This window comes from Ranitomeya variabilis, chromosome 2 (genome assembly GCF_051348905.1).
Source record: "Ranitomeya variabilis isolate aRanVar5 chromosome 2, aRanVar5.hap1, whole genome shotgun sequence".
Taxonomy (NCBI): Eukaryota; Metazoa; Chordata; class Amphibia; order Anura; family Dendrobatidae; genus Ranitomeya; species Ranitomeya variabilis.
This window is the reverse complement of record NC_135233.1, coordinates 739,305,289-739,328,711: the sequence shown is the minus strand read 5'-3', so window position 1 is coordinate 739,328,711 and position 23,423 is coordinate 739,305,289. Positions and strand designations below refer to the sequence as shown.

At 40.6% G+C, this 23,423-nt stretch overlaps 1 protein-coding gene across 3 annotated transcripts in view; it reads right to left on the bottom strand.

The window, feature by feature from the left end:
* Positions 1-609: 609 nt before the first annotated feature.
* Positions 610-23,423, bottom strand: part of ATG5 (autophagy related 5) — a 294,450-nt gene continuing 271,636 nt past the window's right edge. For all 3 annotated transcript variants that reach the window (XM_077289635.1, XM_077289634.1, XM_077289636.1), the window contains exon 8: positions 610-2,769. In XM_077289635.1, the coding sequence (XP_077145750.1) occupies positions 2,633-2,769 (137 nt within the window). In that variant the 3' untranslated portion in view covers positions 610-2,632. The remainder of the gene's footprint in view (positions 2,770-23,423) is intronic.

Here is a 23,423-nt window from a genome sequence, read left to right as displayed (position 1 = left end):
TTTCTATATGGCAATCCATGTGATGAAGGTCTAAAGTAAACAAACATTTTTCTCGATTGCGCCATTAAAGATGATTTTCCTCAACACCACAAGTAGTGCCATATCTTTTTCTTTGGTTTAATATGGGTTGGTTTGCCTATCGTGCAACCACAGATACAAAGCGATGTGCATCCCATACACCATAATTAAAAAGTAATAGAAAATAAAAGATGCTAAAAATTTGGACCTTGACATAAGTCTGTAACCAATACTTTAATCTAGTTTGCACCATTTCATACCCTAGATTTGTTCACAGATGCCTATAAGTATATTATGGACGATTGAGAAAAAGCATAGTCCTAGCATGATCCAACAATACAAATACCAGACAACTGTTCCATTACAGACAATTGGAAATTTTCTTTCTAATTAATGTAAACCATCATAGTAACAGTGGTATGTGATATAAAGAAACTTTTACAATAAACTTACAGCAGTGAGGAGACTGGTTATTTACCTTATGTCTAAATAAAGAGAAGAAAATAAAGCCTTTGTAGATCGAGATATACAGAAAATATGGAGAGAGACAAATGTGCAAACAAAAAGTGGATACACAAAAAGTAGCCAACATCACAGTCACTCTTTTTATAAAACAATGCCAATTCATTGTCCCATGAGCAACTACATCACAGTTAACAGGTTTAAATTGTTTGTTTTTTGTTAATAATAAAACAATAGTATGATAGTAGAGAAATGGCACTCATGTTAACCTTTTAATGGAAATCTGTCAGCAGATTTTTGCAAAAGAATGTGAAGACAGCAGGAGACAGTGCCTGAAACACAGATTTCAGCAATGTGTCATTTATTAAGTTGTGTGCAGTGATGAGCGAGCGTACTCGGAAAAGGTGTTATTGTGTTATTGACACTCGAGTCCTAATCAAGTATTTCATGCGTGCTTGAAAAAAATGCTCGAGCTGCCGTGGCTTCATGTCTCGCGGCTGTTTGACAGCCACAACACATGCAGGGATTGCCTAACAAACAGGCTCGCTCATCACTAGTTGTGTGCAGTTTACTTACAAGGAAGGTATTATCATTAGGAAATTATCACTGCCAGGACTAATGCTCACACAACTGCTAGTCCCACCACACCCCCTCGTATGTTAAACAGCTCACAGTCAATAAACAATGTATATAGAGAGTGTGGTGTTGGCAGGATTAGCTTTCTCAGCTCAGCTTTATGTTACATTTAAGAACTCTGTCTCAACTGCTGCACCCAGTGAACTATGTGATACATCATTGGATTCAGGGTCTCTTTCCCTACATTTGCTGCTCCCTGATGATGTAGCAAAAACATGGTAACAGATTTCCGTAAAGGGTTTTTCCAAGATAATTAAAATTAAAAAACAGACCTTTTTTCTCTCAAAAAAGTTCCATTATAATCCATGGATATTGTTTGGTCAATACCAGATACAGCCAAACAGTAAGAGCCACATGTTTTCTGGAGAAAAAAAAGGTATATTCTTATTTCTAATTCTGGACAACCCTCTTAATGTTTATATAATTTAATTTGTCAATAATGAAAAATGTAGCGGTGAATTATTACGGATATGTAGAAATGCATATCCCACAAGATTGACAATTCTGATGTTGGTAACTGCAGGGCAATCAATTATTGTGAGTCTATATAATCTATGTAGGTCCTTGACCTGAGTGTGCATTAGGTGCCAGTCTGAGTCATTAGGGAATCAGGCACTTGGGATGATTGGATGTGCCACACGTCTGTCCTCTATAGGGGTCTATGATCTCCTGGAAGATCATTTGGTCTCTATGAAATAATGCACACCAGTACATAAGCTTAATCTGATCTAGAGGTTTTTGGGAAAAAAAAAAAAAAAAAAAAAAAAAAGATCAATATTGCCATTATACTTGAAAAAAATAATTGTCACTTCTATGGCAGCATAACAAATATACAGATTTGCAAAGAAAAACTATATCATTTAAAAAACATGATAATTGCAAGTATTGTAATATTAGGTCATTCACGTGTTTCACATAACTGATTAGATTCTTACCATAAACAATATAAAAGTAGTCCATTAAGCTTTCAGTGGGTTAAAGCGTGTTACTGCTGGCGTCCAGTATTATTCTAGGTTATCATTTACAAATGAGGACATTTGCTCATGCTCTATTCAACCTAGAAAAATTGTAAACAAGTACTCCGCCAAGCACTGAACTGCTGGAAGGTAACTGAACCTTTCATAAAGCTTTAACACTCCCCAAGTGCAGGTTTTCAGCACTGACTTCTGTATGACAAAATCAAGCCAATGATTTGTTTTCCCTTTTTCCATACAATGCTAAACCCTGGCCACACCAGGAGACCATTGGGGGTAATAGTTACCACAAACTAGAAATTGGAGGCACATACTGTCTCTGGCTTTCTGAATATGTTTGTTTTTGGCTACAACAGGAAGCCTCCAGCACATTCTCCTTTTTAAACGAAGCTCAAGTGGTGGCACAGCAAAAGACTGAAAGGCAAACTTCAATCTCATGTTTGCTGGAAATCGGCACTGCCAACCAAAAGCCAGCCAAGTGATCTTAGAAGATCCTGCCCAAGTGTACTGGTGGGTTTTTTTTCTGATACACATCATGTTCTTCAGTCAGTGGGTTGGGGGACGATGGTTATGTGGAGGAAGTTGTCTGGATAGCTGAAATGTTCACTTAGCCATTGCAATGGGGTTTCTAAAAACGGTTCTATGCCGTGGATCATCACTTGATATTTCTTTTCTCCATCTAGAAAGAAAAACATTGAAATAATGTCATAAGCCAAAAAAATTCTAAATTTGCTTGATATTTCATTAAAAGTTAGATTGTAGAATAGAATTAGTTCATATCTCTCATAACATAGAAATATCATCACTAATTATGGGCAACGAATCTCCATTTTGTCTACTTTCCTTAAAGGGGGTTGCTCATTACTTGTGTCAGTCCCTTATCCATTGCTATATTCCCCCATATAATATACAGTTGTGCTCAAAAGCTTACATACCCTGGCAGAATTTTTGCTTTCTTGGCCTTTTTTCAGAGAATATGAATGATAACACCAAAACTTTTTCTCCACTCATGGTTAGTGGTTGGGTGAGGCCATTTATTGTCAAACTACTGTGTTTTCTTTTTTTAAATCATAATGACAACCCAAAACATCCAAATGACTCTGATCAAAAGTTCACATACCCCAGTGATTTTGGCCTGATAATATGCACAGAAGTTGACACAAATGGGTTTGAATGGCTATTAAAGGTAACATCCTCACCTGTGACCTGTTTGCTTGTAATCAGTGTGTCTGCATAAAAGCTGAGTGAGTTTCTGGGATCCAGACAGACTCTGGCATCTTTCATCCAGCCACTGACATTTCTGAATTGTGAGTCATGGGGAAAGCAAAAGAATTGTCAACGGATCTACAGGAAAAGGTAGTTGAACTGTATAAAACAGGAAAGGGATACAAAAAGATATCTAAGGAATTGATAATGCCAGTCAACAGTGTTCAAACTATGAACAACAAATGGAAAATCAGGGGCTCTGTAAAAACAAATCCATGGTCAGGTAGACCAACAAAAATGTTGTCCACAACTGCCAGGAAAATTGTTCAGGAAGCAAAGAAAAACCCACAAATAACATCAGCTGAAATACAGGACTCTCTGAAAACTAACGGTGTGGCTGTTTCAAGATGCACAATAAGGAGGCACTTGATGAAAAATGGGCTGCATGATCGAGTTGCCAGAAGAAAGCCATTACTGCACAAATGCCCCAAAGTATCTCACCTACAATATGCAAAACTGCACAGAGACAAGCCTCAAAACTTCTGGAACAAGGTAATTTGGAGCGATGAGACCAAAATTGAACTTTTTGATCACAACCATAACCGTTACATTTAGAGAGAGGTCACCAACGTCTATGATGAAAGGAACACCATTCCTACTGTAAAGCACGGAGGTGGATCGCTGATGTTTTGGGTATTTGTGAGCTACAAAGGCAGAGGAAATTGGTCAAAGTTGAAGGAAAGATGAATGCAGCACGTTATTAGCAAATACTGGAGGCAAATTTGCACTCATCAGACCGGAAGCTGCGCATGGGACATACTTGGACATTCCAACATGGCAACAATCCAAAAACACAAGGCGAAGTCGACCTGTCACTGGCTACAACAGATTTAAGTGAAGATTCTGGAGTGGTCATCTCAGTCTCCTGAGCTCAATATCATTGAGCCACTCTGGGGAGACCTCAAGCGCACAGTTCATGCTAGAGAGTCCAGGAATTTACAGGAACTGGAGGCTTTTTGCCAAGAAAAGTGGGCTGCTTTACCATCTGAGAAAACAAAGAACCTCATCCACAACTACCACAAAAGACTTCAAGCTGTCATTGATGTTAGAGGGGGCAATACACAGTATTAAGAAATGGGGTATGTGAACTTTTGATGAGGGTCATTTGGATGTTTTGAGTTGTCATTATGATTTAAAAAGAGAAAACAGTAGTTTGCCAATAAATTGCTTCACCCAACCACTAACCATGAGTGGAGAAAAAGTTTTGGTGTTATCATTTATATTCTTTGAAAAAAGGCAAAAAAAAAGCAAAAATTCTGACGGGGTATGTAAACTTTTGAGCACAACTGTAAAAACAACCTGTACTCTCCTGCAGTGCTGGATCCGTTCCTGCGACATCAGCACCTGGTCTCCCAAAGCTCATGTGACATTGGATACAGGGATCCCGTAGCTTTACAATTAGCGGCCACTTCAGCAGTGGTTGCTGCTCTTTAACAACTTCCGGATGTCAGTTACAGCTAAAAGAAAAGAAAAAACTGAGGGTGAAGTGGCCGCTGATTGGTTGCAGGCCTCGCATGGCATAATGTCACGTCAGCACTGGGATACAAGCCACTGACATCACAGAAACAGTCCCAGCACGGGAGGAGAGTATAGGCTGTTTTATATGGGGGAATATAGCAGTTAAGAAAGGGTTTTCCGAGTAGCTGACATCCCTTTTAAATGAGACCCATTATGTTTTGATCTAAAATAACTAAAATTAATGGGATCCAGCTTCAAATGTAGCATCATGAAGTTCTTTTTTTTTTTTTTTAGCTGCCTTTAGTAACAAATAAGGTACTCCGGCATAATTGCTTCCACAAATCATGAAAAATAAAACAAAAAAGATCATCTGCTAACAATGCAAAACATGGATAGCTACATACTAAGCACTAGCCACAACTAATATTAACACTAGACTGTTTGATCGTGTAATGTAAAACACAAAAAGACAATTTACAGTGGAACTGAAATGCAAATTCAATACAAGATTCGGCACTGCAGGCAGACTGGACAATACAACGAAGTCTACATAATTTTATTAAAATTTGGTTAATTTTAGGAACAATCGATTATAAAAAAGTGTTTGTGAGTCACTGATGACAGTGGTCTCATACATTAGAAATCCGTTTTTAATTATTCATCTGAGGGTCTCCACAAGTCCAACTCCAGGGGAGAAGATACATCGTAAGCGCTTTGGTTAAAAGGGCTGAAAACTGAAGCTGAGTCACACTGTCTGCCCAGACTGCATGGAATGCTTCTTCGAAGGAGACATCTCAAACACAGTATACACTAACTTCATAAATCACATTCGTTATTGGGAAAAGTTACTTTTCCTGTAGCTCTGGTTCAATTAAACATTCATGCTAAAAACCTTAATGGACAGATACTAACATTCAGCTCCCCAAAAATGTATAATGCACATTCCACAGAGCAGACAGATTGGGAACCAGAGTTCGGAATCTGTCTCAGTGACTTAAAAGGCATTATCTTTATAAATCTGTTGTGGTTTTTAACCAGCATTGCTGCAGAAGAGCAATTTTATTTTTACCTCTCTGCTGGGACAAAAGCAAATTACTCAGAGGAAACAGTTTTACAATAATGAAACTTAGTCCTACTCCAAAGGAAAAAATATCAGCAGTGAAAAGAATTCGCACTAGAATGCCTTTATTTCCTATATACTTGTTAAAGTGAAATTCCCGATAGTAGATGCAGCTTTATAATTTTTTTTTTTTCAAAAATGGAATTGAATTAAATGTATTTTCTATTATATCATTTAAAAATAAATAGAAAATATAATATCCCTTTAAGTCTATAAATATGAGAGTGTAAAGCTATGTTCACATCAGGCATGAGATGTATATTTGGTAGGTTATCCACACACATTATCTGTGTCTACAAAGTTACATTAGAGCAACAGCGGTCAAAAGATTATACTTTAACCCCTTTACGACCTTGCGATTTTCCATTTTTGCCACCCTTCTTCCCAGAGCCATAACTTTATTTTTCCATCAATATGGCCATGTGAGGGCCTGTTTATTGCGAAACGAGTTGTTCTTTTGAATGATATCATTGATTTTACCATATAATGAACTGGAAAACAGGAACAAAAATTCTAAGTGCGATGAAATTGACAAAAAAGTGCAATTCCAATATATATGAAGAGAGGCACAATGAATCGCTATGAGGATATATGGGGGGGTTGTGGTTGGACTTTCCTGGGTTAGCCTCTCCGGAACTCATCAAAGGGGTTTTTAGAAATGTGTGCGGCATTGTATTATATGGACAAGGTTCGTGTAAGCTTGACGAGGGGGGGTTAAGGGAGGGTTTTCTTGTTTCTAAGGGGGAATTTTCTTGTATTACTTAAAATGTAAGAAAAGTGATATTGCTGATATATTTATACATGCCTATGTATGTATTTTGTTATCCTTATCTTCTTCAATAAAAACTATTTGATAAAAAAAAAAAAAAAAACTGACCTGCCATTATAATTCTCTAGGTCAGTATTAGTACGAAGATACCAAACATTTATAGGGTTCTCTTTTAAGTGGTTAAAAAAAAAATTCCAAAGCGTCTCCATTTTTCAAGATCTGGGGTTGGGAGAAAGCTGATTTTTCGTGGGCCGAGATGACATTTTTATTGATACCATTCTGGGGTAAAGACAAAGTTTTCAACTTTTATATTTAATATACATTTTTCAAAACATTTTTTATTTTTTTACTTGCTTCAATAGTCCCTCTTAGGAGACTTGAAGATGCAAACTGCCAATGGCCTTTGCTATACATAAAATGGCTTCAGCTACGGCTGGCGTTCATAGGAGATCTGCAATGACAAGCACTATCATGTAATCATGTGACGGGGTGCTGATGGGTGGGTCTTATGACTCGCTTCTGGCGCACTTGAGTTAAATGCTGCTGTCAGTTTACAGCGGTATTTAACAGGTTAACAGCCATGGGTGGATCACAATTCCACCGACGGCTGTTAGAGACACATGACCGCTGATCAAATCAGCTTCATGTGCCAGGAAAGGGGGTGACACCACCTTCAAAAGTCGTGAAGGGGTTAAAAAGAGGTATGGAATAGAGTTAAGGACTTACAATAATAAAAAGCATAGTTTGACACTTCTGAAATTTAAGCTCAATCATTCTGCTCTCGACATTTGCACCCCCCACTCAATATACATAATGTATGTAGGTTCTGCTGACCTGATTTTTTTTTAGGTTTCCAAGGGTTTTTAAGTTTATTAAAAGCACCTAAGCAACTCAAACAAATTAATAATGATTAGCTCACAATGGCTATTTAGCGCACACAGCATTGTTCACATTGGATAGTTGTCTCCGCCACCTAAGGATTTGTTTCCACTTAGTGTGGGTTATTCCCACCAAATAAAATGGCAGATGTTCATGTTCGCTTAGACAAATGTAGTTATTTGGAGGTGAAACGCTAAATGGCTGCGGTATTCCTTTTGGATCTCTTATTGCATTGGTAGCAAAACTTTTCAAAACATTAAATGTTCATCTGATTAATTTCTTCACCAAACTGGAGCTGGCTAAAGGCAGAATGTGTTTTAGCCCATAGGAAAAATGTCCTGCTGGGCACGGTCATCTTTCCCAGCTTCTTGTTATTGCTTTTCGATTGTTCTGCACCCTATTGCTTTACCGCTATAATCTTTGGCCCCTTGGGTCATAGTGACATGTGGTCAATATTAATACTGAACACACATAGTAATTACCAAAAAATGGTAAAGACCCTAGTGATTAGCATCACGGGTACATGATACATTTTAATGGCAGTCATTATTACCGATCTTTACAAGCTGGAAAACCCCTTTAACGGGTTAAAAAAAATATCTCAAAAACTAGTGTTTTTATATTCACATAACCAGCAACCAAGCAAATATTAAACCAAGAATACAATTGTTTTGAGTCATTTATTATAAGGCATAACATTCAGTTTGATGCATGGGAGGTGTGGAAATTAAATTTCAGAATTGGTTCTCGTAATTACGGTAAATAGAATTGATGAATCCATATTGAGGGGGTGTATGGAAAAAAAAAAAGTAAAAAACAAAAAAGCCAAGTTAAATTCGGAATAAAAGTTAGCAATTACATGGCTTCGAGTTATAAACATATGTAGTCTAAAAGTATGGATTTCTAGTTTACGTGACACAATTTGATGCTACTGGATACTAATAAACTTCCATAAAACAAATTCTGAAAGATGAATCTGGCTGGTTGCCAAGGGAAAGTAGGAAAAGTAATCTAGCCATATATCATTACACTGCTCTGTGCGCTGATTGTAATTGTCAGAGGGTTAAACTCGGGCAGTGTGTATATATTCAACGGTGGTTTTAACACAGTAATTAGTCTTAAACAGAAATAACTTCTGCAATTGAGATGACAGATTACAACTGTCCTACTGCAAAGCATCAAAATTACAAAAGCCTGACTCCCTGAAATATAGAGGGCTATATTACAGCAAGTAAACACCAATAAAGGGAGTCTGTCACCCTCCAAACTGGGTTTAAAAGGAATCCGTCATCAGTATTTGATGCAAGTGGGACTAGTCTGGGGAAACAAACGGCCCATCAATTAGTCAAAAGGTTAATTTGTATATTAAAGCGGACAGGAAAAAGTTTTTATATTTTTATACATACGTGTATGTGTCATCTAGGATAAAGGGCTTGTTAGGCAGGGCATTTAGAAAGGAATACTCAATTTTGGCGGGATGCAAGGCACCTGCGACCTGTCAGGTTCCCTTTAACGTAGAGACAGAGAATGATTACAGCGATGTGTCGCGTTGTGGGCTGCTCGATAAAAATCACTGTTTAATCAGCAGCAGATCATCATTAGAGGACTAGTAAACCTGTTGCCATGTAGTCCTCCATTTTCATGAGCTTTGTAACTCCGCCCACATCACTGATTGGCAGCTTTCTGTGCATAGGCAGAAAGCTGCCAGTCAATGATGTGGGCAGGTTATACAGAGCTCATATGTAACAGTCAGAGAAATAGTAGATCTACAGCAGATAAAACATTGATTTTACTAACAAATATACAACAAACAGCACAGTGAGTGATACATGGCTGGAATCAGGGACTCTGACCCTACATCATGCTGCTCTTAAATGGGGTAGCAAAGATCTGGTGACATTCCTTTTAAGCTGCTCAGATGGTCACACAGGAGACTTATTCCCCAATAAATATCATTGTTGTTTAGGTTTCCCAGCTATGAATATCCAGGAAAAGATCTAATTGTTATGTATGTGAGGGTTCTCCGTGCATCCTTGGAGTGGTCAAACAGAGTGCCTAGCCTTTGTTGAGTGGTTCATCCATTCTAACAATTAACATCTAATTTAGTTTTCACATATTTTAAAGATTGCATTATTTTGCATGAAACATGAATTAAAATGAAGCGTCCACCTTTCACCACTATCCTTTTCAGGTCTAGCATTATGTGCCATTTTTAAAATAACTATACAGGGTGGGCCATGTATATGGATACACCTAAATAAAATGGGAATGGTTGGTGATATCAACTTCCTGTTTGTGGCACATTAGTATATGGGAGGGGGAAAACTTTTCAAGATGGGTGGTGACCATGGCGGCCATTTTGAAGTCAGCCATTTTGGATCCAACTTTATTTTTTCCAATGGGAAGAGGGTCATGTGACACAAACTTATTGAGAATTTCACAAGAAAAACAATGGTGTGCTTGGCTGGCTTTAACATAACGTTATTCTTTCATGAGTTATTTACAAGTTTCTCTTTCTTTACAGCCATTGACATGTCGCAGAGGTTAACACGTGAGAAGCGGATAGACATTGTGTTGATGTCTGGTGAACGCAGTACCCGGGTCATTGCAGCAGATTTCAATGCAAGACATCCTACGCAAGAAAACTGTCACCATTCCCATGTTATTTAGGTGTATCCGTATAATGGGCCACCCAAAAAAGTTGGCCTCCTCACTGAACATAATGTTCTGTGTAAACTGAGGGTCCTGTTCCAATTTTTGTCTTGCCCATTCTGCAAATTCAGAGTGCCTATCTGCGTCATCCTCGTTGAGATGCTACAGCAGCTGAATTTGGTGAGGGTGCCATTTATGGGTAGCTAATATCCGCCAAAGGGATGTTCGACTGATGCAAAAACGGTGTGCTGAATATGCAGAGTGGGCAAAAAAAAATTGGAACAGGACCCGCAGTTTACACAGAACATTATGTTCAGTGATGAGGGAAACTTTTTTTGTAAAGGTTTTTGGTAAAGGTTAACATTTTGGCTGCCTTCTATTGTCAATACAGGGAGCTTGCTGTATACCATTATACATTCAACTTAAAGGGGTTTTCCACCTCTGACAATGCCGTACCAATCAGCATGTTTGCCCTAGTAAAATAACATTAATGCTCCCCTCCAGTTCCCTCCGGAGTCGTTTCAGCAGTCCCAGCACTTGCTCTATTGGCTTGTGTCACATTGTTATATCATGCGAGCCCCGTGCCTGAGCAGTGCTGGCTTCACACTCTCCTCCTTCGGATCAATCACACATTGAGGGGAAGTCAGAGCTGTGGCTGGCCGCCTCACTTCCCATTGATGTTTGATTTGTCTGAAGTGAAGCCAGTGTTGATTGGCTGCAGGGCTCACATGACATAATATGATTAAGCCCAGGAGTGCCAGCGCCAACACTGCAGGAATGGTGCTGGCACCACAGGTGAGTATAAATGTTTTACTGGAACAAATATGCCGATTGACACGGGGTTGTCATAGTGCAAAACCCTTTTAATACAACCGTATGCACTAATCTCCTGATACAATTCTAACTGCCTGCAGGCGTGGGTGGCGCCATCCTGGAGGAGTTTTTTTCTTCTCCAGATAGATGAGGCCGCTAGCGCATGCGCAGTAGCAGCTATCAGATCATAGCTATGGACACCGATAGCTGCTACTGTGCAGTCGCAGCGGGCGCCATTTTCATTTTGATAAGTAAAAAAGAAAAGTTTTTAAAAAATGTAAAAAGTTCAAATCACCCCCTCTTCGCCCCATTCAAAATAAAACAAACAAAAAATCAAACATACACATATTTTGTATCCCAGTGTTCAGAATCGCCCGATCAATAAAAAAAAAAGGATGAACATGATCGCTACAAGGCGTAGCGAGAAAAAAGTCAAAACGCCAGAATTACATTTTTTTTTTTAACAATTAAATTTTTATTAAGTATTTAAAAAGGAACAATAACAGTAACATGCATATATATATATATATATATATATATAGATAAGATATATGACAAGTTTTGAGTTACAAGTTACATAATATCAGGGATAGAGCAGAACATCTGTTCTATGTTATATATATATATATATATATATTTATAGCAGGTGTAAATGTGCAATTAGAGAAAGAAATCGTCGAGTTGCTCTTTCAGTTGTGACCATCTGCCCCATCTGGTTTGGAAGCGATCCTTGGAGAGAAGGTTGGTGTAATAGATTCTCTCGAATGTGAAGTGTCTGTCGATTAACAGTATCAAACGCCTCACATTTGGGGGGCGAACATTGTTCCATTCTTTAGCGATCAGGTAGCTTGCAGACATTAAGATATGACCAGCCAGAAATCTGTCCGCTTTGAATTGGTCTAAGTTGATGAGAAGCAAGGCCATAGCAGGGCGTGGTGATACAGGTTTTTTAATCAAGAGTGAGATTATCGCAAAGACCTCAGACCAAAAGGCTTTAAGGTGGGGACAGGACCAGAAAACATGTAACAGGTCTGCTGACTGGTCACACTTCCTCCAACACATCCCGTCATGATCCTTAGCAAAATATTTAAGTCTGTCGGGAGTCAGATAGTACCTCTGAGTTAATTTATAGTGGGTTTCTAAGGTGTTTGAACATCTGGAAGCTTTCCCCGCCAATTTGAAAGATTGTGTCCATTGGAGTGGTGAAATTGTTATGTTTAATTTTTGCTCCCATTTCTCAAAGGGGCCCGAGCTACTGAAAGTGTGTTTATCAGTCATAATGTTATAAAAGGCCTTCAAACAGCTCTTGCTCCTTGGAGGTGGGTTCGCAAAGAAATTGATGGTAGTTTGATTAAAGAATAGTTGTTTGGATATGTCTAGTTCTAACCTTTTATATTCTTCCTTAAGGAAGTAGTAGTTCATGAATTCGCTACTTTTAATTTTAAATTTATCCTTCAACGTGTTAAAGGGAATAAATTGGTTAGCCTCCAGAAGATCATGGATAGATTTAATCCCTTGTTTTGACCAAGTTTCGTAATGGGATCTTAGTGTGGGCCTAACTGGGAGTAAATATGAAATATGGAGTGGCTTGACAGAGTGAGGGAATCTGTTAAATTTCTGAGATTGGAGATATATCCAACTTTGAACCGATGCCTTAATGATGGGATTGTGAATATTTTTAACTTTTTGATGTTTTAGGAAAAAATTATACAAATATAAAAGGGGTTCTTGGTTAGGCATGGAGGCTAGTTACATTTTAGGCCATTCTAGATTTTCAGTATTTTTAAACCATAGTTTGGTTTGATCGAGTACAGTGGAGTGGTAGTATGCATTTAGATCGGGAAGGGCAATTCCACCATTGTCTTTGGACCGAATCAGGACTTGTTTCTTTATTCTCGATTTCCCCCGGGGCCATATATATCTATTCATTTGTTTAGTTAAATTCTGCAAGGTATGTCTAGGGAGTGGTAGGGGGACGTTTCTGAAAAAGTACAATATTTTAGGGAGGAAAAGCATTTTGTATAAAGTGACTCTTCCGACCAGAATTACATTTTTTTGGTCACCGTGACATTGCATTGAAATGTAATAACGGGTGATCAAAAGATCGTATCTGCACCAAAATGATATAATTAAAAACATCAGCTCGGCATGCAAAAAATAAAGTTCTCACCCAACCCCAGATCATGAAAAATGTAGACGCAATGGGTATCGGAAAATTGCGCAATTTTTTTTCTATCAAAGTTTGGAATTTTTTGTTTGCTACATAGATAAAAAAATAACCTTGACATGTTTGGTGTCTATGAACTCGTAATGACCTGGAGAATCATAATGGCAGGTCAGTTTTAGAATTTAGTGAATCTAGCAAAAAAGCCAAACAAAAAACCAGTGTGGGATTGCACTTTTTTTTGCAATTTCACCGCACTTGGAATTTCTTTCCCGTTTTCTAGTACACGAAATGCTAAAACCATTAAAAGTACAACTTGTCCCGCAAAAAATAAGCCCTCACATGGCCATATTGATGGAAAAATAAAAAATTTATGGCTCTGGGAAGGAAAAGAGCGAAAAACAAACGCAAAACTGAAAGAAGCTGGGGTCATTAAGGGGTTAAAAGGGCTTTTTTGGGTTTTCTAAAACTCCCGTCTGCAGTTTTTCTTTCTTAACCCCTTAGTGACGGAGCCAAATTTTTGAAATCTGACCAGTGTCACTTTATGTAGTAATAACTCTGCAACGCTTTAATAAATCCCAGTGATTTTGAGATTGTTTTTTCGTGACACATTATACTTTATGATAATGGTAAATTTAAGTCAATATGTTTTGTGTTTATTTATAAAAAATATAAAAAAAATTGAGAAAAATGTTAAAAAATTAGCAATTTTCTAAATTTGAATGATTATCCCTTTAATCCAGATGGTCATACCACAGCAAACCATTAATAAATAACATTTCCAACATGTCGGCTTTACATCAGCACCATTTGTAAAATGTTATTTTATTTTGTTAGCATTTTAGGAGGTTTAAAAATGTAGCATCAATTTTTCATTTTTTCAAGGAAATTTACAAAATTTATTTTTTTAGGGACTTATCCATGTTGGAAGTGACTTTAGGGGTCTCATATATTGGGAAACCCCCAAACGTGATACCATTTTAAACACAGCACCCCCTGACATATTGAAAACTGCTGTCAGGTAGTTTATTAACCCTTCAGGTGCTTTACAGGAATTAATGCAAAGTGGCATGACAGAAATGAAAATGCGAATTTTTACCACCTAAATGCCTTTAACTTCTGAACAGATTACAATAGCCGTCAGACTGTAAGGCCGCTATTTGGTCGTGAATTGCCATCGCAAACATCAGGACAACAAAATAATGATCTGAGGGCACCAGTTTGGATAAAGAGGAAGCCCTCACACTCTGTTAACCATTTATAATGATGTAGTCACTATTGACAGCAGCATCTAAGGGGTTAAACAGATATGGACGGTGCAAACACTGATTGTGGCTGATACAGCAAGTTGTCAGCTATAGTGTACAGACAACAGCTGCTGGATTGTCTCCTGTATGGGGAGGCTATTCTCTTATATCTCAGGTCAGTTAAAAGACATATTGGCGGTCATTAAGGGGTTAAAAAACAAACTGTGCTTTGCCCTCTCACCCACCCTTGGTCCAATGTTAAGGCCATGTGCACACGTTCAGGATTTTTCGCATTTTTTCGCTATAAAAACGTGATAAAAACGCGAAAAAAACGCTTACATATGCCTCCTATTATTTACAGGGTATTCCGCATTTTTTGTGCAAATGTTGCGATTTTTTCGCGGAAAAAAATGCATCGCGGAAAAAAAAGCAACATGTTCATTAAAAATGCGGAATTGCGGGGATTCCGCACACCTAGGAGTGCATTGATCTGCTTACTTCCCGCACGGGGCTATGCCCACCATGCGGGAAGTAAGCAGATTATGTGCGGTTGGTACCCAGGGTGGAGGAGAGGAGACTCTTCTCCACGGACTGGGCACCATATAATTGTTAAAAAAAAAAAAATTAAAATAAAAAATAGTGATATACTCACCCTCTGATGGCCCCCGAAGTGTTCCCGCCTCTCCGGTGCATGCTTTCTCTTCCGTTCCTATAGATGGTGTGGTTCAGGACCTGTGATGACGTCGCTGTCTTGTGATTGGTCGCGTGACCGCTCACGTGACTCACGCGACCAATCACAAGCCGCGACGTCATCGAAGGTCCTGAACCACACCGGCATCTATAGGAACGGACGCCGCTGAGGAGATTGGCTGTCTGCAGAGGGTGAGTATAACCATTTTTTTATTATTTTTATTATTTTTAAACATTCTATCTTTTACTATAGATGCTGCATAAGCAGCATCTATAGTAAAAAGTTGGTCACACTTGTCAAACACTATGTTTGACAAGTGTGACCAACTTGTCAGTCAGTTTTCCAAGCGATGCTACAGATCGCTTGGAAAACTTTAGCATTCTGCAAGCTAATTACGCTTGCAGAATGCTAAAAAAAAAAGCGAAAAAAAAAACGGAAAAAAAAATGGAAAAAAAAATGCGGATTTCTGGCAGTAAATTTCCGGTTTTCTTCAGGAAATTTCTGCAAGAAATCCGGACGTGTGCACATACCCTTAGTGATTGCCATTGCTTCTTATTGTCTTATTGTCTGAAGCGCTGGCGTGACATTGCTGCAGGAAATCAGTGAGCTCAATGGCGCTGAGCAGTTCGTACAACTAGGGAAAAGCCACTGAGCTCAGTTATTGAATGCAGTGCAGTTGACATGATGCCAGAGATGTTGACAATAACAGACACTGGGAGTAGTGGTGAAGATTCAGCGCTGTACCTTGGGAGGGCGAGTAAAGCACAGTGGGTTTTATTTTTTTTTTTAACCCCTTCATGACCTTGCCGTTTTTTGCAATTCTGACCAGTGTCCCTTTATGAGGTAATAACTCAGGAACGCTTCAACGGATCCTTGCGGTTCTGAGACTGTTCTTTCGTGACATATTGGGCTTCATGTTAGTGGTAAATTTAGGTCGATAATTTCTGAGTTTATTTGTGAAAAAAGCGGAAATTTGGCAAAAATTTTGAAAATTCCGCAATTTTCACATTTTGAATTTTTATTCTGTTAAACCAGAGAGTTATGTGACACAAAATAGTTAATAAATAACATTTCCCACATGTCTACTTTACATCAGCACAATTTTGGAAACAAATTTTTTTTTTGCTAGGAAGTTATAAGGGTTAAAATTTGACCAGTGATTTCTCATTTTTACAACAAAATTTACAAAACCATTTTTTTTAGGGACCACCTCACATTTGAAGTCAGTTTGAGGGGTCTATATGGCTGAAAATACCCAAAAGTGACACCAATCTAAAAACTGCACCCCTCAAGGTGCTCAAAACCACATTTAAGAAGTTTATTAACCCTTCAGGTGTTTCACAGCAGCAGAAGAAACATGGAAGTAAAAAATGAACATTTAACTTTTTAGTCACAAAAATGATCTTTTAGCAACAATTTTTTTATTTTCCCAAGGGTAAAAGGAGAAACTGGACCACGGACGTTGTTGTCCAATTTGTCCTTAGTACGCTGATACCTCATATGTGGGGGTAAACCACTGTTTGGGCGCACGGCAGGGCTCGGAAGGGAAGGAGCGCCATTTGACTTTTTCAATGAAAAATTGGCTCCAATCTTTAGCGGACACCATGTCGCGTTTGGAGAGCCCCCGTGTGCCTAAACATTGGAGCTCCCCCACAAGTGACCCCATTTTGGAAACTAGACCCCCCAAGGAACTTATCTAGAAGCATAGTGAGCACTTTAAACCCCCAGGTGCTTCACAAATTGATCCGTAAAAATGAAAAAGTACTTTTTTTTCACAAAAAAATTATTTTAGCCTCAATTTTTTCATTTTCACATGGGCAACAGGATAAAATGGATCCTAAATTTTGTTGGGCAATTTCTCCTGAGTACACCAATGCCTCACATGTGGGGGTAAACTACTGTTTGGGCACATGGTAAGGCTCGGAAGGGAAGGAGCGCCATTTGACTTTTTGAATGAAAAATTATCTCCATCGTTAGCGGACACCATGTCGCGTTTGGAAAGCCCCTGTGTGCCTAAACATTGGAGCTCCTCCACAAGTGACCCCATTTTGGAAACTAGACCCCCCAAGGAACTCATCTAGAGGCATAGTGAGCACTTTAAACCCCCAGGTGCTTCACAAATTGATCTGCAAAAATGAAAAAGTACTTTTTTTTCACACAAAATTTCTTTTAGCCTCAATTCTTTCATTTTCACATGGGCAACAGGATAAAATGGATCCTAAAATTAGTTGGGCAATTTCTCCTGAGTATGCCGATACCTCATATGTGGGGGTAAACCACTGTTTGGGTGCACGGCAAGGCTCGGAAGGGGAGGCGTGCCATTTGACTTTTTGAATGGAAAATTAGCTCCAATCGTTAGCGGACACCATGTCGCGTTTGGAGAGCCCCTGTGTGCCTAAACATTGGAGCTCCCCTACAAGTGACCCCATTTTGGAAACTAGACCCCCCAAGGAACTTATCTAGATGCATAGTGAGCACTTATAACCCCCAGGTGCTTCACAGAAGTTTATAACGCAGAGCCATGAAAATAAAAAATAATTTTTCTTTTCTCAAAAATGATTTTTTAGCCCACAATTTTTTATTTTCCCAAGGGTAACAGGAGAAATTGGACCCCAAAAGTTGTTGTCCAGTTTCTCCTGAGTACGCTGATACCCCATATGTGGGGGTAAACCACTGTTTTGGCACACGTCGGGGTTCGGAAGGAAAGTAGTGACGTTTTGAAATGCAGACTTTGATGGAATGCTCTGCGGGCATCAGGTTGCGTTTGCAGAGTCCCTGATGTGCCTAAACAGTAGGAACTCCCCACAAGTGACTCCATTTTGGAAACTAGACCCCCAAGGGAACTTATCTAGATGTGTGGTGAGCACTTTGCACCCCCAAGTGCTTCACAGAAGTTTATAACGCAGAGCCGTGAAAATAATAAATGTGTTTCCTTTCCTCAAAAATATTTTTTTAGCCCAGAATTTTTTATTTTTGCAAGAGTAACAGGAGAAATTGGACCCCAAAAGTTGTTGTCCAGTTTCTCCTGAGTACGCTGATACCCCATATGTGGGGGTAAACCACTGTTTGGGCACATGCCGGGGCTCGGAAGGGAAGTAGTGACGTTTTGGAATGCAGACTTTGATGGAATGGTCTGCGGGCATCATGTTACGTTTGCAGAGCCCCTGATATGCCTAAACAGTAGAAACCCCCCACAAGTGACCCCATTTTGGAAACTAGACCCCCGAAGGAACTTATCTAGATGTGTGGTGAGCACTTTCAACCCCCAAGTGCTTCACAGAAGTTTACAACGCAGAGCCGTGAAAATAAAAAATCATTTTTCTCTCCTCAAAAAAGATGTTTTAGCAAGCAATTTTTTATTTTCACAAGGGTAACAGGAGAATTTGGACCCCAATATTTGTTGCCCAGTTTGTTGTGAATACGCTGATAACCCATATGTGGGGGTAAACCACTGTTTGGGCACACGTCAGGGCTCGGAAGGGAAGTAGTGACATTTGAAATGCAGACTTTGATGGAATGGTCTGCGGGCATCACATTGCATTTGCAGAGCCCCTGATGTGCCTAAACAGTAGAAACACCCCACAAGTGACCCCATTTTGGAAACTAGACCCCCGAAGGAACTTATCTAGATGTGTGGTGAGCACTTTCAACCCCCAAGTGCTTCACAGAAGTTTATAACGCAGAGCCGTGAAAATAAAAAATAATTGTTCTTTCCTCAAAAATTATGTTTTAGCAAGTAATTTTTTATTTTTGCAAGGGTAACAGGAGAAATTGGACCCCAACAGTTGTTGCCCAGTTTGTCCTGAGTACGCTGGTACCCCAAATGTGGGGGTAAACCACTGTTTGGGCGCACGTCGGGGCTTGGAAGGGCGGGAGCACCATTTGACTTTTTGAACGCAAGATTGGCTGGAATCAATGGTGGCGCCATGTTGCGTTTGGAGACCCCTGATGTGCCTAAACAGTGGAAACCCCTCAATTCTAACTTCAACACTAACCCCAACACACCCCTAATCCTAATCCCAACTGTAGCCATAACCCTAATCACAACCCTAACCCCAACACACCCCTAACCACAACCCTAACCGCAACACACCCGTAACCCTAATTCCAACCCTAATCCTAACCCTAATCCCAACCGTAACCCTAATCCCAACCCTAACCACAACTGTAACCCCAACACACCCCTAACCCTATCCGTAACCCTAACCACAAGCCTAATCTTAACCCTATTTCAAACCCTAGCCCTAATTCCAACCCTAACTCTAATTCCAACCCTAAACCTAAGGCTATGTGCCCACGTTGCGGATTCGTGTGAGATCTTTCCGCACGATTTTTGAAAAATCTGCAGGTAAAAGGCACTGCGTTTTACCTGCGGATTTACAGCAGATTTCCAGTGTTTTTTTGTGCGGATTTCACCTGCGGATTCCTATTGAGGAACAGGTGTAAAGCGCTGCGGAATCCGCACAAAGAATTGACATGCTGCGGAAAATACAATGCAGCGTTTCTGCACGGAATTTTCCGCACCATGGGCACAGCGGATTTGGTTTTCCTTAGGTGTACATGGTACTGTAAACCTGATGGAAAACTGCTTCGAATTCGCAGCGGCCAATCCGCTGCGGATCCGCGGCCAATCCGCTGCGGATCCGCGGCCAATCCGCTGCGGATCCGCTGCGGATCCGCGGCCGATCCGCTGCGGATCCGCGGCCGATCCGCTGCGGATCCGCTGCGGATCCGCGGCCGATCCGCGGCCGATCCGCTGCGGATCCGCGGCCGATCCGCTGTGCACACAGAGCGGATCGGCAGCGGATCCGCAGCGGATCGGCCGCGGATCCGCTGCCGATCCGCTGCGGATCCGCGGCCGATCCGCTGCGGATCCGCGGCCGATCCGCTGCGGATCCGCGGCCGATCCGCTGCGGATCCGCTGCGGATCCGCGGCCGATCCGCTGCCGATCCGCTGCCGATCCGCGGCCGATCCGCTCTGTGTGCACATGCCATAACCCTACCCCTAACCCTACCCCTAGTTCTAACCCTAGTTCTAACCCTAACCCTAGTGGAAAAAGAAAAAAAAATATTTTCTTTATTTTATTATTGTCCCTACCTATGGGGGTGATAAAGGGGGGGGGTTTATTTATTATTTTTTTATTTTGATCGCTGTGTTAGAACCTACCACAGCGATCAAAATGTACCTGTAATGAATCAGCCAGCCGGCTGATTCGGCGGGCGCACTGAGCATGCGCCCGCCATTTTGGAAGATGGCGGCGCCCAGCGAGGAGACGGACCGACACCGGGAGCCTAGGTAAGTATAAGGGGGGGGAGATCGGGGCACGGGGGGGGGCGTCGGAGCACCGGGGGGTGACATAGGAGCAGGGGGGAGCGGGCAGGAGGACGGGGGAGCGGAGCACAGGACGGAGGGGACCGGACCCCATAACGGAGCACTGGGGGGGCGATCGGTGGGGTGGGGGGGGTCACTTCAGGTTTTCCAGCCATGGCCGATGGTATTGCAGCATCGGCCATGGCTGGATTGTAATATTTCACCAGTTTTTCAGGTGAAATATTACAAATCGCTCTGATTGGCAGTTTCACTTTCAACAGCCAATCAGAGCGATCGTAGCCACGGGGGGGTGAAGCCACCCCCCCTGGGCTGAAGTACCACTCCCCCTCTCCCTGCAGATCGGGTAAAATAGGAGTTAACCCCTTCACCCGATCTGCAGGGACGCGATCATTCCATGACGCCGCATAGGCGTCATGGGTCGGGAAGGGGTTAAAGAAACAGCAGCCAGGGAACAGAAGTTTTCTGAAACTGTAAAACAATTGTCAGAATAAGGTGAAAAAATGGAAAGTTGAATGCAGTATTAAGTACAGAATAGTTGTATGGAAATATTTGCATGGTTACAGATTCTACTTAAAGGGAACCTGTCACCCCCAAAATCGATGAAGAGGTAAGCTCACCGTCATCAGGGGCTTATCTACAGCATTCTGTAATGCTGTAGATAAGCCCCGTTGTATCCTGAAAGAGGAGAAAAAGACGTTAGATTATACTCACCCTGGGTCGGTCCCGCTCCGATGGGCGTCTCAGGTCCAGTACAGCGCCTCCCATCTTCATTCTATGACGTCCTCTTCTTGTCTTCACGCCGCGGCTCCGGCGCAGGCGTACTTTGTCTACCCTGTTGAGGGCAGAGCAAAGTACTGCAGTGCGCAGGCGCCGGGACAGGTCAGAGAGGCCCGACGCCTGTGCACTGCAGTACTTTGCTCTGCCCTCAACAGGGCAAATCAGTACGCCTGCGCCGGAGCCGCAGTGTGAAGACGAGAAGAGGACGTCATGGAATGAAAATAGGAGGCGCTGGAGTGGATCTGAGGCACACATCGGACCAGACCGCAGCGGGAGTGAGTATAATCTAACCTCTTTTTCTCCTCTTTCAGGATACATCGGGGGCTTATGTACAGCATTACAGAATGCTGTAGATAAGCCCCTGATGACGGTGAGCTTACCTCTTCATCGATTTTGGGAGTGACAGGTTCCCTTTAAGAAAGGGAATTAAATTTTTATTACATTTGTAAATGAAGTGATTTGAAGCGTATTACAGCATATCCTATTATTTAACAACTAGCCTAGTAATGTAATCATTTATTATACATAATTTAGAGCAGGTATTATGTCCAGAAATATGGTTAGCTCCATGACTGTTACCTAGTATTGAACTGCTATAAGGTTAGAGAAGGGCCCCGGTACATATGTAAAGCATGAATGTGCTCAAATAAAGTTCAGATTTCAGCTTTCAGGTGGAAAATTGTGTAGAAATATAAGATATTAGAAAGATAAATTATACTTTTCTACCAGAACACACAAATTAGATTTCCCAGAGTCTATATAAATAAAAGAAACTCTGCTGAGAGAAGACAAAAGTATATGCAATTACTTCAGTTACAATAGGTCACACAAGACAATACCAGCTCCTGAGGTCAAAAGGGAGACACGGGGTCCATCCTTAAGGTTTCACTAATGTAATTTGCTATGGCGGATCATTTAATCACTGCCTTGTTTGTGCACACACTGTATAAAAGACAAATGTCCGGATTACATAATGTCAGGACTTGTGCATTAACCAGACGTTCCCACTGTTTGGGATTGGAGGTTGATGACACTCTTAGAGCAAAGCAGTGTTACAGGAGACTGAAGGCTACCTTTTAAGAACACCAAGGTATAAAAACTACACACAACGGATTGGTAAATCAGAATTTTATGTGAATAATGCTCCAAACATCCTAGAAGGTATTGTAATAAGAAAAATGTATATTTTCTCATCTATAGGAAACATTTATCAATGGAACATAAAAAGATCTGTACGCTTACCGTACTTAATCTACAAAGACGTTCTGGCTTGGACAATATGTAAAGTGCGTGTGAGATCTTCAAGCAGATTATTCTCTTTTTTATTATCACTGGAGCCCAACCTTGTAATACAGTTACATTAACACGTGTCTTCAGGAATTCAGTTAAAAAATTAAATTCATGTATAAAATGGATCCATTGCAGGAGTGCTCTTTAAAGAAAGACTGTCAGGTCTGTGAGCCAGAATTGTTGGTTTTTAGCTGATCAAATTTTATGCAATAAAATGCAATTTAATTATTTCTAAATCATACAGTGATTTTTGGGGGTTTTATTTTTAGATTCTGTCTCTCACTCGCAGTTGAAGTGCAACTACGATAAAAATTATAGACCTCTCCATTTTTTGTAGGTGGGAAAACTTGCAAAATTAGGCTAGTTTCACCTTTGCGTCTATGTGCACAGCGTATCATCCACAACCGCATGCTAACGCAGAGTTTTTATTTGCATCAGCTTACGCATTATGACAAAAAAACGCAGCGTTTGCATGCGTTTTTGCTTGCGTTTGCGCTTTTATGAGCATGCGTTCAATATTTCCAGGAGGGTGTGTCTCAAAACAGTTCCTGGACATGCGCAGTCCGAAGTACGCAAGTTCATCGAATGCATGGGTACGCATGCATTCCCATAGACAGTAATGCGTTTTTGAATGCACTCATTCACATGCATGCACAAAAGCATGCGAACGCATACAAACGCATGTCCATGCGTACACCATGTTAAAGATATATACGCATGACGCATGCGGATTGTACGCTGCGCACACAGATGCAAATGTGAAACCAGCCTTAGCAGTGTATCAAATACTTATTTTCCCCACTGTATATTTGGGTGAAAAACTTGTTTTTTTGGATCATATATACACTTTTCTATAAAAGAAAGGATTTAGATTT